This window comes from Microcaecilia unicolor, chromosome 12, assembly GCF_901765095.1.
Source record: "Microcaecilia unicolor chromosome 12, aMicUni1.1, whole genome shotgun sequence".
NCBI classification, from domain to species: Eukaryota; Metazoa; Chordata; class Amphibia; order Gymnophiona; family Siphonopidae; genus Microcaecilia; species Microcaecilia unicolor.
The window spans coordinates 5,478,076-5,495,321 of record NC_044042.1 but is presented as its reverse complement, the minus strand read 5'-3'; the positions used below and the strand labels follow the sequence as shown (position 1 = coordinate 5,495,321).

The 17,246-nt window shown below is 47.7% G+C and overlaps 1 protein-coding gene across 1 annotated transcript in view; it reads right to left on the bottom strand.

Annotated features, from left to right (window-relative positions):
* The window catches only part of IKBKE (inhibitor of nuclear factor kappa B kinase subunit epsilon), a 52,934-nt gene extending 36,482 nt beyond the window's left edge, over positions 1–16,452 (bottom strand). The window contains 8 exon segments of the mRNA XM_030221847.1: positions 398–577; positions 1,341–1,451; positions 1,719–1,879; positions 3,182–3,363; positions 6,589–6,718; positions 11,716–11,856; positions 13,858–13,981; positions 16,373–16,452. Coding sequence (XP_030077707.1) covers positions 398–577; positions 1,341–1,451; positions 1,719–1,879; positions 3,182–3,363; positions 6,589–6,718; positions 11,716–11,856; positions 13,858–13,944 — 992 coding nt within the window. The 5' untranslated portion in view covers positions 13,945–13,981; positions 16,373–16,452.
* Positions 16,453–17,246: the final 794 nt, after the last annotated feature.

Sequence of the window (17,246 nt, the reverse complement as noted above, 5' to 3'; positions counted from 1 at the left end):
AGCTATGTGACCTCTCTAAGTAATTCACATCAGAGGTCACAGAGTAATCACAGAGAAATAATAGGTGACAGGCAATGCATGTAAAATACAATTACATTCCAACAAAAACTGCTCGTGTTCAAACACACGTGCTCTATATTTACACCTTGCCCAAGGGTTGTACGTAGTGAACATTGCTTTTAACTCGTAACCACTCGCCTCCACCTACCCACCTCTCCTCCTTCCTGTACACGTTAATTGATTTGCTTACTTTATTTTTTGTCTATTAGATTGTAAGCTCTTTGAGCAGGGACTGTCTTTCTTCTATGTTTGTGCAGCGCTGCGTAAGCCTTGTAGCGCTATAGAAATGCTAAATAGTAGTAGTAGTAGTAGTAGAGAGTGCCGGGGGTTAGTTTACGTGTTATAGGAGTGAATGTAGATTTTGAGCATGCTGGCTTGCTGCAAGGAAAAGACGTGAAGCACAATTCTATGAAGGATGTCAGTGGTCTCGGCGAAGAACTGGTCGAATCCCCAGCATTTCTCCTGATCTGCCTCCAGGATATTGGACAGGACGGCAACCAGCGGACCCTTCAGCCCTCTGAAAAAAAAGACATACAGGAGGAGACTGGTTCAGGCTGAGCTTTTAGACTGGGAAGTGGGCCAGAGATTTCTTCACATACTCCTGCCTGTTTTCAACCAATCCGTGGCAAACATACAGACCCCACAGACAAGTAACTCAAGTTTGTAAAGCTGATAAACTCCCGTCTCGTACGGCACTTTTCCCTCTGTGGCTTCCCTAAATGAATCAAACCAGATGCTCCTCCACCTTTCCCTTCAATCATCTAAAGAAAATCACAATTAGTCCAAATTTTCCTCCCTTCCCGCCTAAGAACTGTCTAGGCTCCCTCCTCTCCCCCTTACGTTCACAGGTGGCAGCTGTGCTTGATTTGTGAAGCCCTCTTACTTCAAGCAGAGGGTCTCACTTACAAACCAGCTGTACCTCATGGACTGGTGAAAAACAAATCATTTGCATTTACCACATCCAAGACTGAAAAGTGCAGCATGAACGAGAAGTGGTCGGGATTCAAGTCCTTACCATCGATTGACACCGGCTTCAGAGTTAGAACTAACCACCAATGTACTGGCTCAGGGCAGAGAGAGAGAGAGAAGACCCCAGAGCTCATTAGTAGGCTGGGTTCTCCTCAGTTTCGGAGCCTGGAATAACTTACCCTAGGTATCATGTTTAATGACCCGAGACCCTGGCATCCTGGGAAATCACTCAGTTCAGCTAACTACAGCTTCCTGTGTTTTGCAATCAGCTAATTACAGTCCTGAGCAATTAATGCAAACTGCACACTCACGCTGAAAGCCTGCATGTGATTGGCAGGTCGTACATCCACTCGATGGCACCGTTTTCCTTCCTCTGAACTCCAGCTATGGCTCCATGTGGCTTCTCGGTTGTAATTTTATGCCTGAAGAGAGGCAGAGATTTTGTAATTATGTCTGGAGAGAACTGACACACCTGAGGGTCTCAGTCCTGGAAACAGCAGGGGTGCTGCAAGGCAGGACTGAGGTGAACGGGGGCAGGGCTCTGTGCAGAAATAGCTGGGGTAAATCCTCTCCGTGTTCTAATTAATTGCAATCACATCTCACTTTCATAGAGGTGGAGCTTCAACCTAAATCCCACAAAGGCTGACAAAGGGAACAGGAGAAAAGCGCTAGAACTGGGATGACATTACATCACTTCCTTGTTCCTGCGGGGTCCTCCGAAGGGGACGAAGGGGAGACTGCCGGTGGCCGCATGGTAGAACGTCACCCCAATACTCCAAAGATCCACGGTCACTCCGTAAGCCTTCTGCTGCGGTTTCTTCAGTACTGCACGCTCATACATATCTGGGTGCTAAAATCAGAAAGAAAAGAAAAAAAAAGAATCCGAGGGTCAGGCCAGGTTTTCCGCCTTTCCCACTGCTATGTACTACACTTCCCAGAATCCTCAGTTTAGTTTGCAGCCAGGGTCAACTGAAGGATTCCCTGATGGAACAGAGCTTGCTGGTGGGTCAGAGTGCAAAGATGAAGCATTTGTCCCAAACCTGGTCCTGGAGGCACCTCAGCCAGTCAGGTTTCCAGGATAGCCACAATGAATATTTATGAGTGAGATTTACATGCACTGAATATTCATTGTGGATATCCTGAAAACCTGACTGGCTGAGGTGCCTCCAGGACCAGGTTTGGGAACCACTGCTACAGGAGATAGATGGATATGTAATTTAGGGACCAGAAATATAAAAATCACACCCACTGTTTTTCTATCATAGTAACGTAGTAGATGACGGCAGAAAAAGACCTGCACGGTCCATCCAGTCTGCCCAACAAGATAAACTCATATGTGCTACTTTTTGTGTATACCTTACCTTGATTTGTATCTGTCATTTTCAGGGCACAGATCATAGAAGTCTGCCCAGCACACTGTTGCCAAGGTTGTGGTTTTCCCGCCCAATTGGGCGGCTTTACGCGACCCGCTGCGGGAAATGTTTGGCCATTGCGGGTTGCGGTGGGCGTGGTTAGTGATGTTGTGGGCGTGGTTAGTGATGTTGGGGGTGGAGCTGATGACGGCAGGGGCAGGGTGATGACGACGGGGGCGGGGTGATGATGGCGGGGGCGGGGTTTTGTGTGGGAAATTTTTTTCAATTTGGCAAGCCTGAAAAGGATGGAATAATTCATAGTATCACAAACACTGAAAGCAGGCCGTTTATTTTCCAAATCAAGGACACATGGGCTAGAGAGGGGAAGTTTTTGGTGATGGGGAAGCAAAGGGTAAAGCTCAGGATGGATACAGGAATCCTCAGCAGGGAGGAATGAGGTGTAAAAGATTGAGACAGGCACATGGGATCACTGTAAGGGAGGCCTAAGGATTAAACCCTGGATGGATGTGGTGGATTCTCAGCAACGTTGAGAGCGAGGTTGAGAGAAGGCAGATACTACAATAGGGAGAGAGAATGGGCTTGTGATCTGTCTCACTTCTGTACAAGGTTTAGCAAACCTGCAAGAGATTTACCAGACTGGCTTTTCTGTCAAGTTACAAACCTAGGATTAGACCCCTTACAAAATGCATCAATCAGGGAAAAAAAGCCTAACCTCTGAACATTCAGTCACACAGGGACCCTAACTCCAGTACCAAGGCAATATTATCCACTTTACTCACCAGATACTCCTCCGTCCCATAGATGGACACAAATTTCTCATCATCATCCAATTCCCGGGCTGCTCCAAAATCTGTCAGCTTGTAAATGCTCTGTCCGTTTTCCCCTATCTGACGCATTATGTTCCCAGGCTTAATATCTCGGTGGAGAACACCGTTCTCCCGAAGGTGATTCATGCCAGCCACTGGAGAAGAGTGAGAAAGAGATGTCAGATCAGAGGCCAACTGAATTTGGTTACTCCCTTTTCTGCCTGGTTTCAGTTTTAGCCAAAAGGCTAATACTATGGCTTCTGTTTCGGCTGAAACTGACCACGTGTTTTCGGTGGAAGCTTTGCCCCATTTTGTCTCCTTCGTTCACTCCCTCTGCCCTCCAAACAGGAGTGGCTTTTTCTCCCCTGTAGGTGACCTTCGGCCTATCTTACAATCCCTAGTGGACTAGGGGTGTAGTCAGGGCAGGCCTGATTCCCAGTCGCTCCTGCCAGTGCTGGCTATGCTCTCAAAATGGCTGCCCTGACCTCTTGTGGTAGTCTCGCGAGATTGCCACTAGAGTCATGGCAGACATTTTGAATCTCACGAGACTTCCATCAAGAGGTCAGGACAGCCATTTTGAGAGTAGAGCCGATATGGACAACAGCGACTGGAGATCACTCCTGCCCTGACTACACCACTCATGGGCGTAGCCAGGTGGGGCCACGGGAGCATGGGCCCCCTTTACATTTGACCTCCCCCCCAGCCACCGACCCTCCCCACTGCCACCGACCCTGCGTGCACGTCCTTTATGTAGCCCCATGCAGGACGTAAAGAGTCAGAAAGAGATCATCAGTGAAGGCGCCGGAGGAGCGCAGCGACGTGAGAGGCGAGAGGAGGAGCGGCTGCAGAGCCAACAGCCAATGCCTGATGGCTGTCTGCAGTGCAGTTCTTGATGTTTAAAAACATTTATTGCTTTTTTTCTTTTTGTAGCCGACGCTGCTGCTCAACAGGAGAAGCAGCAGCGGCCGCATAGCGTTACCAGTGGTAGCTGCGGGTGGCGAGGGGGTTTGATGCGCCGGGGGGAGGGAAGGGTCACTGGACATGGATGGCTGGAGGGGGGGCCCTGCGAGGGGGGGCACACACTCACTCACTGTCTCTCACATACACTCTCTCTGACACACTCTCTCTCACACACACACACAGTCACTCTGTCTCTCACACACACTCTCTCTGACACACTCTCTCTCACACACACACACAGTCACTCTGTCTCTCACACACTCTCTCTCACACAAACACACACACACACACTGTCTCACACAAACACACACAAACACACACACACACACAAACACACACACAAACACACACACACACACACTGTTTCTGTCTCTCTCTCATTCTCTCACTGACACACACACTCCGAGGAAAACCTTGCTAGCGCCCGTTTCATTTCTGTCAGAAACGGGCCTTTTTTACTAGTACATAATAAAACCAAAACTAAAACAGAAACCACAATCAATGAATCCAATCAAAATGAATTGTAACTAAGTGTCAGTCAAGGTCAACAAGGTTTTGGTATGAAGGGACCATCGGCATCTGCCAGGTGATAAGTGATACTCAGATAAAGAGGCAGATGCACTAAAGCTTAATGAGCCTTTAATGACCCTCCAACGGAGGAAAATTTGATCCGTTGCATGCATCAAAGGGCTTTTACCGAGGAAGCTAGCAGCTAACGAAAACGGAATGGAGATGAGCAATTAGTGTGAAAACCCCATTGAAACGAGATGCACTAACCTTTTCCGATTGCCTTTACGCAGGAAAAAGGCAGGAAATCTAACGAGAGGTCTGGACCTCTCGTTAGGACAGCTCTGTGCCAGGAAAAATTGTAAAGTGAAAAAACAAACAAACTGTGAGCCAATCCCAGCGCATTAGCAGAGCTAATAGCACTGTGATTGGTCAAAAGGAAACTGAAAGGCACAATCCATAAACAGAAGCCTCTACAAGCCCCAAGGAGTTCAAAAATATTTTTTTTCTAGGCATGCATCCCCGTCCTCAGACTGCAAACAAAACACAAGCACATGGCTCCCAAATAAAAACAAAAATAAAAAAAAAGGTCGGGAGGGGGCAAAGGTGCTCGTCAGGAGCGTCCTGTATGGCCGTCCTTGCCCCCCCCCCACCCATGGTCGCCGTTCCCCCCTGCCCCACTTCCCCCTGCATTCTAAATTAAAAAGCAAGAAGAAAAGCAAACGTACCTTTAGCAGCCCCGGCCCCCCCTCCCTTCCTCACTACTCTGTCTCCCCTCAGCTCCGCCTCCCGACATCCTCCGCCCTGTGCCCCGCCCCCTCTTGGGGTCGTCGCCGCCATTCCCCTCCTCCATCGGGCCCCCCTCCCTCTTACCGGGCCCGTGCAGTGCCTCTCTCCTCTGTCCAAAGGCGCTGCACGGGCAAGAAGAAAGCTGATGCCTGCCTTCGCACAGCTTCGGTCGCGCGTCTCTCTCCTCCTACGTAGGTTACTGACGTCAGACAGGGGCGGGCGCAGGAGGAGAGAGACGCGTGACCGAAGCTGGGTGAAGGCAGGCATCAGCTTTCTTCTTGCCCGTGCAGCGCCTTTGGACAGAGGAGAGAGGCACTGCACGGGCCCGGTAAGAGGGAGGGGGGCCCGATGGAGGAGGGGAATGGTGGCGATGACCCCAAGAGGGAGGGGGGGGGGCCGGGGCTGCTAAAGGTATGTTTGCTTTTTAATTTAGAATGCAGGGGGAAGTGGGGGAGGGAGGAACGGCGACCTCGGGCGGGGAGGGGCAAGGACGGCCATACAGGACGCTCCTGACAAGCGCCTTTGCCCCCTCCCGACCCTTTTTTTATTTTGTTTTGATTTGGGAGCCATGTGCTTGTGTTTTGACTGTTTGTGGCATGCGCAGAGCAGCTAACATAACGCTTGGCTGCTCTGCGCATGGTTTGGGGGCCGATTACCGATGTGTATTGTGATTCTTTGATACATTGTACGTTTCAATACCGATCTCAGCATGTGTGACTTTTTTTTTTGGTGCATTCTTCGTTTTTTTAAAATCGTTAGGGACTTTTAACGATTTAGATTTTTTTACGTTTGGTTGCTGCATCTGCCTCAAAGTTAGAACAGCCTGGAGAGTTACTAAACACTGGTAGCTTAACCGGGTAACTCCGAGTTCTGCCCTTGCACCATCCAGACAGTGGTCCATGGTAATTTTTAACAGCACTATCTGGATAAGTACAGACAGATATTGACCCCATCTAGGCATGCAGACCTGGGGAAGGGCATTTCCAGGTGTTAGAGAGGGAAGGGGGAGGGGAATGCATGTGATTCAACTTTTTACAAGCAATGGATTCACCTCAATCCCTCCCCATACCCTAAAGGGCATCCATGTCCCCTTCCCTCCAGTACCAGAAGGGGAATCCACTCACCCACACCCTGCAGCACAATGAGAAATTCAGACTCGGACAATCCAAAAGCATTTTCCGGTTCCTCTAAGATCGTCAGCAGGCTGCCGCTGGAACAGTACTCCATCACCAGGACCTTCTGCTTGGTGCTTCCCTGAGGGCAGGAGACACCTTGTTACCGTGATCTTCAGCATCAAGGACACATTGAAGGTCACTAACTGACTCGTACACAACAGTATCACTCCCGTCAAAGAATTCGAACACCCCGGCATCCTCCACAAAGCAGCTTTCTCCGATACCCCACAAAGTGAAACAAAATGATCTAAGCGGGTTACAAATGGGTCAGGACCAAATCAATGACAGAGGAACAGGACAAGAGGTAGAAGTTACAACATCTCTAAAGACGACCTAAATGTCAAAGTTTGGGCATCTCTGACCGTATTATTGAAACGAAAGATGGATATCCATCTTGTTTCGATAATATGCGTTTCCCCGCTCCTCCATCGGGATGTTTTGCAAGGACGTCCTCAGCAAAATTTGGGCGTCCCTTTCGATTATGCCCTTCCACGTCAGATAGTCTGGGCACACAGATAAAAAATGTATAAATTTGGTTTATATATTTTTAGTCTTTCTGTTAATCGTTTTATGGAATATTATGTGTGTTTGTTAAGCTCCAAGAGTGGTAGATTGAGTGGGCTATAGGATGGGCTGGAGTCTAAATTTTAAGGGGCTTCGACGTTAGCTTCAGAACTTAGTACAAGAAGAGTGCTGGGCAGACTTCTATGGTGTGTGCCCTGAGAATAGCGTGGACAAATCAAACTCGGGTATAAAGTATCACATACCATGTAAATTGAGTTTATCTTATTTGGTAGACTGCATGGACCGTACAGGTCTTTATCTGCCGCCATTTACTATGCTACTATATGTTACTATGTTACTCTTTGGGGTTCTACATGGAATGTTGCTACTAATTGGGATTCCGGAATCTTGTAACTCTTTAGGATTCCAGAATCTTCAGAACTTTTAGTACAAGAACAGTGCTGGGCAGACTTCTACGGTCTACGCCCTGATCGTGACTGAATAGCTATGGATGGGCTGGAGTGAAAATTTTAAGGGGTTTCGACTTTAGCTTCAGAACTTAGTACAAGAAGAGTGCTGGGCAGACTTCTACGGTCTGTGCCCCGAGAATGGCAAGGACAAATCAAACTCGGGTATAAAGTATCACATACCATGTAAAATGAGTTTATCTTGTTGGGCAGACTGGATGGACCGTAAGGTCTTTATTTGCCGTCATTTACTATGTTACTCTTTGGGGTTCTACATGGAATGTTGCTACTAATTGGGATTCCGGAATCTTGTAACTCTTTAGGATTCCAGAATCTTCAGAACTTTTAGTACAAGAACAGTGCTGGCCAGACTTCTACGGTCTGTGCCCTGAGAAAGGCAAGGACAAATCAAACTCGGGTATAAAGTATCACATACCATGTAAAATGAGTTTATCCTGTTGGGCGGACTGGATGGACCGTACAGGTCTTTATCTGCCGTCATTTACTATGTTACTATGTTGCAACATCTCAATATGGTGTATAAGCGGAGTCATATACATAGTAACATAGTAGATGACAGCAGATGAAGATCTGAACGGTCCAGTCAGTCTGCCCAAGTCACACTCATTATCAATTCATCATTAAACCAACAATGAGTGTGGTACAATAAAGAAGAAAAGGGGGGGTGGGGGGAATATAAGAAAAAGCAGTGCAAAAGCATAAGGACAGGAGCTCAGGTTGTTACCCACAGAAAGGAACCGTGGGGTAGGATTCACCAAGGAAGGGAGTCACCAAGTTACTCAACAGGGAATGCTCGAGTGTAGTGGTAAGTTTAAAAGGCATTTAAATGTACCATAAGAAGTCTCAGAATGAATATTTATTTATTTGTTGCATTTGTATCCCACTTTTTCCCACCTATTTGCAGGCTCAATGTGGCTTACATTGTTTCTTAATGGCGATCGCCATTTCCGGAATGAGAAATACAGAGTTATACTGCATTGAGGTTCGTAGGTGACAGAGAGGGGGATAATGGAACGGGGGCAGCCATCTCCAAGGACTCTAAGGAATATGTAGTGTGGATTATTTATTTGTTGCATTCTTCTACTAAGCTATAAATGTACTCACTCTGCTGCTCCCCAGTATCTCTCCACACTCGTCCTTCCCTACACCCCTTCCCGTGCACTCCGCTCCATGGATAAATCCTTCTTATCTGTTCCCTTCTCCACTACTGCCAACTCCAGACTTCGCGCCTTCTGTCTCGCTGCACCCTACGCCTGGAATAAACTTCCTGAGCCCCTACGTCTTGCCCCATCCTTGGCCACCTTTAAATCTAGACTGAAAGCCCACCTCTTTAACATTGCTTTTGACTCGTAACCACTCGCCTCCACCTACCCTCCTCTCTTCCTTCCCGTTCACATTAATTGATTTGATTTGCTTACTTTATTTATTTTTTGTCTATTAGATTGTAAGCTCTTTGAGCAGGGACTGTCTTTCTTCTATGTTTGTGCAGCGCTGCGTACGCCTTGTAGCGCTACAGAAATGCTAAATAGTAGTAGTAGTAGGATTATAATATAGCATACTAACATAGTAAATGACGGCAAATAAAGACTGGAACGGTCCATCCAGTCTGCCCAACAGTCACACTCATTATCAGTTCATGATTAAACCAACAATGAACGTGATATCATTTACGAACTTTAATGCAATACCACTTTTTATTTCTCAGTTCCGGAAATGGTGATCGCCATTACGGCATAATGTAAGCCACATTGAGCCTGCAAATAGGTGGGAAAATGTGGGATACAAATGCAATAAATAAATAAATAAATATAAAATACATGGTCATGGTCTTTCTTTGCCATTTCTGGGACACAGACAGTAGAAGTCTGCCCAGCACTGTCCTTTCGTTCCAACTACTGTGCCATGTCCAGGTGCGAAGAAATGCAAAGTGATGCACTTAGGGAGTAGAAATCCAAGGGAGACGTATGTGTTAGGCGGGGAGAGTCTGATAGGTACAGACGGGGAGAGGGATCTTGGGGTGATAGTATCTGAGGAGCTGAAGGCGACGAAACAGTGCGACAAGGCAGTGGCAGTAGCTAGAAGATTGCTAGGCTGTATAGAGAGAGGTGTGACCAGCAGAAGAAGGGAGGTTTTAATGCCCTGTATAAGACTTTGGTGAGGCCCCACCTGGAGTATTGTGTTCAGTTTTGGAGGCCGTACCTTGAGAAGGATGTCAAAAAAATGGAAGCGGTGCAAAGAAAAGCTACAAGGATGGTATGGGATTTACGTTCCAAAACGTATGAAGAGAGACTTGCTGACCTGAACATATATACCCTGGAGGAAAGGAGGAACAGGGGCGATATGATACAGACGTTCAAATATTTGAAAGGTATTAATCCGCAAACAAATCTTTTCCGGAGATGGGAAGGCGGTAGAACGAGAGGACATGAAATGAGATTGAAGGGGGGCAGACTCAGAAAAGATGTCAGGAAGTATTTTTTCACGGAGAGGGTGGTGGATGCTTGGAATGCCCTCCCGCGGGAGGTGGTGGCGATGAAAACAGTAACCGAATTCAAACATGCATGGGATGTGCATAAAGGAATCCTGTGCAGAAGGAATGGATCCTCAGAAGCTTAGCTACAATTGGGTGGCAGAGCAGGTGGGGGGAAGAGGGGGTGGTGGTTGGGAGGCGAGGATAGGGGAGGGCAGACTTTTTTATACGGTCTGTGCCAGAGCCGGTGATGGAAGACAGGACAGGTGGTTGGGAGGCGGGAAAAACTGCTGGGCGGACTTATACGGTCTGTGCCCTGGGAAAGACAGGTACAGATCAAGGTAAGGTATACACATGAGTTTATCTTGGGCAGACTGGATGGACCGTGCAGGTCTTTTTCTGCCGTCATCTACTATGTTACTATGTTACTATGTATCTTCACGAGAGTTGGTACAACCAAAAGATGTTGCTGGGAAGACAAAAAATTTTGATGGTAGATAAGGAATTAGAAGAATTCCTGGTAGATATAAATGGGAAGAGGCCAGTACAGAAAGCTCCCTAAAGGTCACCGGCAACCAATACCCTTTTGCTAGCAGTGGTGTACGTAGGGCGGGGCGGTTGCGTGTTGTCAGCTCTGCCACTCCCCTGTCCCGGAACTTGATGTCTGAGGAGGCACGGGACCAGCGGAGCCAGCAGCATGCACCTGATCCGTGCACCCCCTTGCTTGGAAGAGAGGGGGGGGGTGCTCTGCCCCGGATGCCACTGGCATCATCCTAATCATATTTCTTTTTGCCAAAAAGCAATTTAATTGAAGCATCAAACATATAAATGGCGAGTGACCGTACTCACTCGCAAATGCGCAGTAGAGACTTCCCTCTCTGTCCCGCCCCCGCGTCAATACGTGATGACGGGAACGGGACAGAGAGGGAAACTGCGCGAAGCCACCGGCGTCGCTACCGCTTCCCCCCCTGAGGTCGCCGCCGCCGCCGCCGCCCTCCACCCGGCCCGGGCCTCTCTTCGGTATTGAACTTACATCGGCAAAACGCAGCACGCAGAACAGCTGAGCTCCCGTCGCCCTTTCTTCCCTGCCTGTGTCCCGCCCTTGCCGACGTTATGTCACACGAGGGCGGGACGCAGGCAGAGAAGGAAGGCTGACGGGAGCTCAGCTGATCTGCGTGCTGCCTGCGTTTCGCCGATGTAAGTTCAATACCGAAGAGAGGGCCCGGGCCGGGTGCAGGGGTGGTGGCGGCAACTCCGGGGGACCGGTAGCGGCGAGGGGAGGGGGCCTTGCCAAAACCCCATACTAGCCCGTTTTAAATAATCTGTGAAGTTGTGTCTGGGTGGAAAAGGGAATGACAGTAATTAACTCTTACAGATCATGGAGAGGGTTCATGTTTCCTAATCTCACCACCCCAAGTCAACCTGGCAGGTCTCTGAAGTGCTGACTCCCATGATAAGGGTTTCAAGTGTGTGTGCTGTGTTGGGGGGGGGGGGGGGGGGGGGGGGGGGGGAAGAGGAGAGACATTTGACTGTGCCAGCACAGATCTGTAACATTGCTCTCCTAATGCCCCCTTCAACATGGATATTCGAACATTGGGAGAAGGTGATACGTACGCATTCTTCCACCGCAAACAGCCGGACGATGTTCTTATGGTTCAGTTTCCGCAGCATCTCAAACTCCCGCATCTGGACCTCATAGGGCCGCAGATAGCTAACATTGTTGAACACCTTGACGGCAACCAGCTCGCCCGTCTTCTGTAAGAACACACCGGGAGAATTAAGTTACAGCATTGTGTAGAATTGCGAGTCATTTAACAGCTACTCAAATAAAGGTTGTAGTTACTTTTAGACATAAGCACACCAGAGCCATCACATTCAGAGATTTCCACAGCGCAGTCCCTCCCCTCGTAATCACTGCCCGGTTACCACCTCCCCCTCGAAATGGTCATTCTATGCAAATATATTCAACATGGGAATCCTGAAAACCTGGCTGGAGGGTTGTGTCCCGAGGATTACTACTACTACCTATCATTTCTATAGCGCTACTAGACGTATGCAGCACTGTACACATTATATGCAGTTACTTTCTCTGTCCTTACAGGGCTCACAATCTAAGTTTTTGTACCTGGGGCAATGGAGGGTTAAGTGACTTGCCCAAGGTCACAACCAGCTGCAGTAGGAATTGAACGCAGGTTGCCAGGATCAAAGTCCACTGCACTAACCATTAGGGAAAGGAAGGGAAATGGGACTTGATATAACACCTTTCTGTGGTATTTTGCAACTACATTCAAAGCGGTTTACATATATTCAGGTACTTATTTTTGTACCAGGGGCAATGGAGGGTTAAGTGACTTGCCCAGAGTCACAAGGAGCTGTAGTGGGAATCGAACCCAGTTCCCCAGGATCAGAATCCGCTGCACTAACCACTAGGCTACTCCTCCACTAGCAACATTCCATGTATAATCTCAAATAGGGAAAGGGAACTGGGAACTGGGACTTGGTATACCGTTTTTCTTTTTTTACATTTGTACCCCGCGCTTTCCCACTCATGGCAGGCTCAATGCGGCTTACATGGGGCAATGGAGGGTTAAGTGACTTGCCCAGAGTCACAAGGAGCTGCCTGTGCCTGAAGTGGGAATTGAACTCAGTTCCTCAGTTCCCCAGGACCAAAGTCCACCACCCTGAGGTTTTTGCAACTACATTTAAAGCGGTTTACATTTATTCAGGTACTTATTTTGTACCTGGGGCAATGGAGGGTTAAGTGACTTGCCCAGAGTCACAAGGAGCTGCAGTGGGAATCGAACCCTGTTCCCCAGGATCAAAGTCTGCTGCACTAACCACTAGGCTACTCCTCCACTCCTTACTCTTTGGGGTTCCGGAATCTTGTTATTCTTTGGGGTTCTACATGGAATGTTGCTACTCTTTGACATTATGCATGGAATCTTGTTAATGGGACTTGATATACTGCCTTTCTGAGGTTTTTGCAACTACCTTCAAAGCGGTTGACATATATTCAGGTACTTATTTTGTACCAGGGGCAATGGAGGATTAAGTGACTTGCCCAGAGTCACAAGGAGCTGCAGTGGGAATCGAACCCAGTTCCCCAGGATCGTTAGGCCACTTCAGGCTGAGAACCCCTGCTCTAAGACACGCGAGAGTCTGCCACCACCCATTTAACTACTGGGCATACTCTAGCAGTCTTGTGGAATGAACCTCAACAGGGCCCAGCGCAGTTCAACCTGCGAGACAGCGAACGCACACCCAGCAGTTAGGTTGCGAAAGGCACTGTCACCACCTACTAGGAAAGAATGCAGATGCTGGTAATGCCAGAGAACATAAGGGTCAGGAGGGGGGTCAGCCAATGTTTCCTCAAGGCAGTGGCTCCCAAACCTGATCCTGGAGGCACCCCAACCAGTCAGGGTTTTGGGATAGCCACAATTGATATTCTTGCATGCAGTAGAGGCAGTGCATGCAAATATCTCTCATGAATATTCATTGCAGATATCCTGGAAGTCTGACCGGCTGGGGTGCCAGGTTTGGGATCCACTGCTCTAAGGAGTGGCCTGGTGTGTGCAAGTAACAAGTTTTAAAAAGCAACAATTTTGCCCGCCAGTATTAGCAATGCATTTCTGTATATAGAAAACACACACACAAAAAAGCTTTTGTGAGCGCCATTCCCAAAATGTATGAGCAATCGCTCATGCGCTCCGCTTAGAGGGAATAGCGGTGTCGGCCCTGTTTCTCCCAGTGCCCTACCTTGTTGCGAGCTTTATACACGTTGGCTGTTGCGCCCTGGCCCAAGACATCCTCCAGCTGCCAAAGGTAGTTTGGGGTACTCTGCATGTCCAATTTCAAGCAGCCCTTTTCATCCCGAACTTTCCTGCAGGAAGAGAGAGAGCGGGTCACCTCTGAGCATTCACTTTCTGCTCTACCGAGAAGTCCTGCAGACTAGAGGCCGGTTGCAAGAAACAGGGAAAGAAAGGGACACCCCGATATCCTGTGGACCAAAAAGAAACTCTACCTTTTTAATGTATTTATAAATGACCTAGAGATGGGAATAACTAGTGAGGTAATTAAATTCGCCGATGACACAAAATTATTCAGGGTCGTCAAGTCGCAGGAGGAATGTGAACGATTACAGGAGGACCTTGCGAGACTGGGAGAATGGGCGTGCAAGTGGCAGATGAAGTTCAATGTTGACAAGTGCAAAGTGATGCATGTGGGTAAGAGGAACCCGAATTATAGCTACGTCTTGCAAGGTTCCGCGTTAGGAGTTACGGATCAAGAAAGGGATCTGGGTGTCGTCGTCGATGATACGCTGAAACCTTCTGCTCAGTGTGCTGCTGCGGCTAGGAAAGCGAATAGAATGTTGGGTGTTATTAGGAAGGGTATGGAGTCCAGGTGTGCGGATGTTATAATGCCGTTGTATCGCTCCATGGTGCGACCGCACCTGGAGTATTGTGTTCAGTACTGGTCTCCGTATCTCAAAAAAGATATAGTAGAATTGGAAAAGGTACAGCGAAGGGCGACGAAAATGATAGTGGGGATGGGACGACTTTCCTATGAAGAGAGGCTGAGAAGGCTAGGGCTTTTCAGCTTGGAGAAGAGACGGCTGAGGGGAGATATGATAGAAGTGTATAAAATAATGAGTGGAATGGATCGGGTGGATGTGAAGCGACTGTTCACGCTATCCAAAAATACTAGGACTAGAGGGCATGAGTTGAAGCTACAGTGTGGTAAATTTAAAACGAATCGGAGAAAATTTTTCTTCACCCAACGTGTAATTAGACTCTGGAATTCGTTGCCGGAGAACGTGGTACGGGCGGTTAGCTTGACGGAGTTTAAAAAGGGGTTAGATAGATTCCTAAAGGACAAGTCCATAGACCGCTATTAAATGGACTTGGAAAAATTCCGCATTTTTTGGTATAACTTGTCTGGAATGTTTTTACGTTTGGGGAGCGTGCCAGGTGCCCTTGACCTGGATTGGCCACTGTCGGTGACAGGATGCTGGGCTAGATGGACCTTTGGTCTTTCCCAGTATGGCACTACTTATGTACTTATGTATGTACTAACCCTGTGGAGATTCAGCCCAGGAACAGAGAAGAGGAAAGGGCTGGAGGACAGGAGAGACGGGAACCAGCAGAGAGCAGCAGTGAGCAGTTTCAAATCAGTTCTCTTTTCAGCAGCTTAGTGTAAATTAGTTTCAAAGCAAAAAGAAAAAGTCACCTTGCCACAGTGTTTTGCAAAAAGCAACTACCCTGGCCTGTGCTTTCAAGGCAGCTGCAGAGTGAAGTTCAGAGGGGACATGTGCGGATTCGTGGTGTTATTTGAATAAACGCAGCTCTAACTGGAATTTTTGTTACCCAACTGCAGCAGGAAGTAAAGCGTTTCCTCTCTGACCTGCTACTGGTTCTTTCTTACAACATCTGTTTTACAATAATACAGATGTTTATTCTTGCAGATGAGAGCTGTGTCTACACTGCCGGATCTACTCCTTCATTCAGTCAAAGGAAGATGTTAAAAAAAAACAAATTCATTTACCACATTTTCCTTAGCTAATAAAGATAAAAGACTGGCTGGCTCTTTCCTGTTAGGCTATATCTGGACTCAGCTCGTGTGAAGGAAAAAAAATGTTTTTACGTTTTGTGCCAACTGATTCAAGAAATGATATTATTTTATTTTGCAATAGGCTCAGTACAGAAAAACCGATCTGAATCCAATTACATTCAGAGACCCCTACAGGTATACAATTTACAATAAAGCATTGATACAGCACAGACAGCTGAAGACCAGATCCAGATCAGCATCCCATGCAGACCTCACAGCGATACACCTAAAGCATGAATACAGCACAGACAGCTGCAGATAAGATGCTGAGCGGTGTCAGTTGTAGAGCTCACGCTGGTACACCATAAGCATGAATACAGCACAGACAGCTGAACAGCAAACCCCGTTGGATCTGTGTTTTACGCGGACCCACCTCAAGCTACTGCACATAAAGTAGGAAAACAGCACAGACAAAGATTTAAATAGCCCTAGCGGTGGCCATATTAACGACTCACTTCCTCCCTGGCTTGCCCTCTGTACAAAACGGAAGAAAGTAAAGGACGGATCGCCCGAATTCTCACGGACCCTTTTCTGAAACCCTTCAAATCCACTTTGCTGTACCTAAAACACGCTATAAACGCACAAACTACAGAAAAGAGAGCAGAGCAGGGATGCCAGGGGGGCAGTGGGCGGGGCGCGATCTCTGGGAGGGGGAGGGCCTCACCTGGGAGTGACGGGGGGGTGGCAGTGCCCGACACAGACTGGCAGCCCCTCCACCTCCTTGCTCCAGCACCAGCTGACACTCTCCACTTTCTTTTTCAGCTCCCACTTCCTCCTCTTCCTAGTTCGGCCCCGCCTTTTAAAGGGACACTAACACCTTTTTTTCCAGGGACGGTAGACTTTTCGTGGGCTGCGCAGGGCTGCCAAGTTGCTGCTCAGTTTAACTGGAGGGGAACCTTTTGCCCATAGTATGGGATTTGTGATGGGGGAGTTGTTTGCAATCCAGGACTGGACTAATAGCTCCCTCCAGGAAATGGGTAACTCGACAGCCTACGGTGCCATGTGAGATTTTAGTCTGTCCAATACTGTCAGAAATGCACGTTAAATCCTTGAAGCTGCTTTTAATAATGAACAATAATTTTTCAGCCACTATATCTTTAAAAGTCTAAGCAGGGAACAAATCACATACAAAATATATTTTAAAAAGCAATAAAAATCATTTCTTTACACAACAAACTATACAAAAAAACTCTACAATTCAAACAAGTCTCACTACTACTACTACTTAACATTTCTAAAGCGCTACTAGGGTTACGCAGCGCTGTACAGTTTAACACAGAAGGACAGTCCCTGCTCAAGGAGCTTACAATCTAAAGGACAAGTGTACAGTCAGTCAAATTGGGGCAGTCTAGATTACCTGAATAGGTATAAAGGTTAGGTGCCGAAAGCAACATTGAAGAGGTGGGCTTTAACCCCTTATTCACTTGTTCGGTTAGTTGTTTAATCATTCATTCCTACAATAAATGCAACTCTCCATCTCGATTTGTTCTGTTTTGTCTTGAATAGACTATAAGCTCTATCTATACCATGTAGAGCTA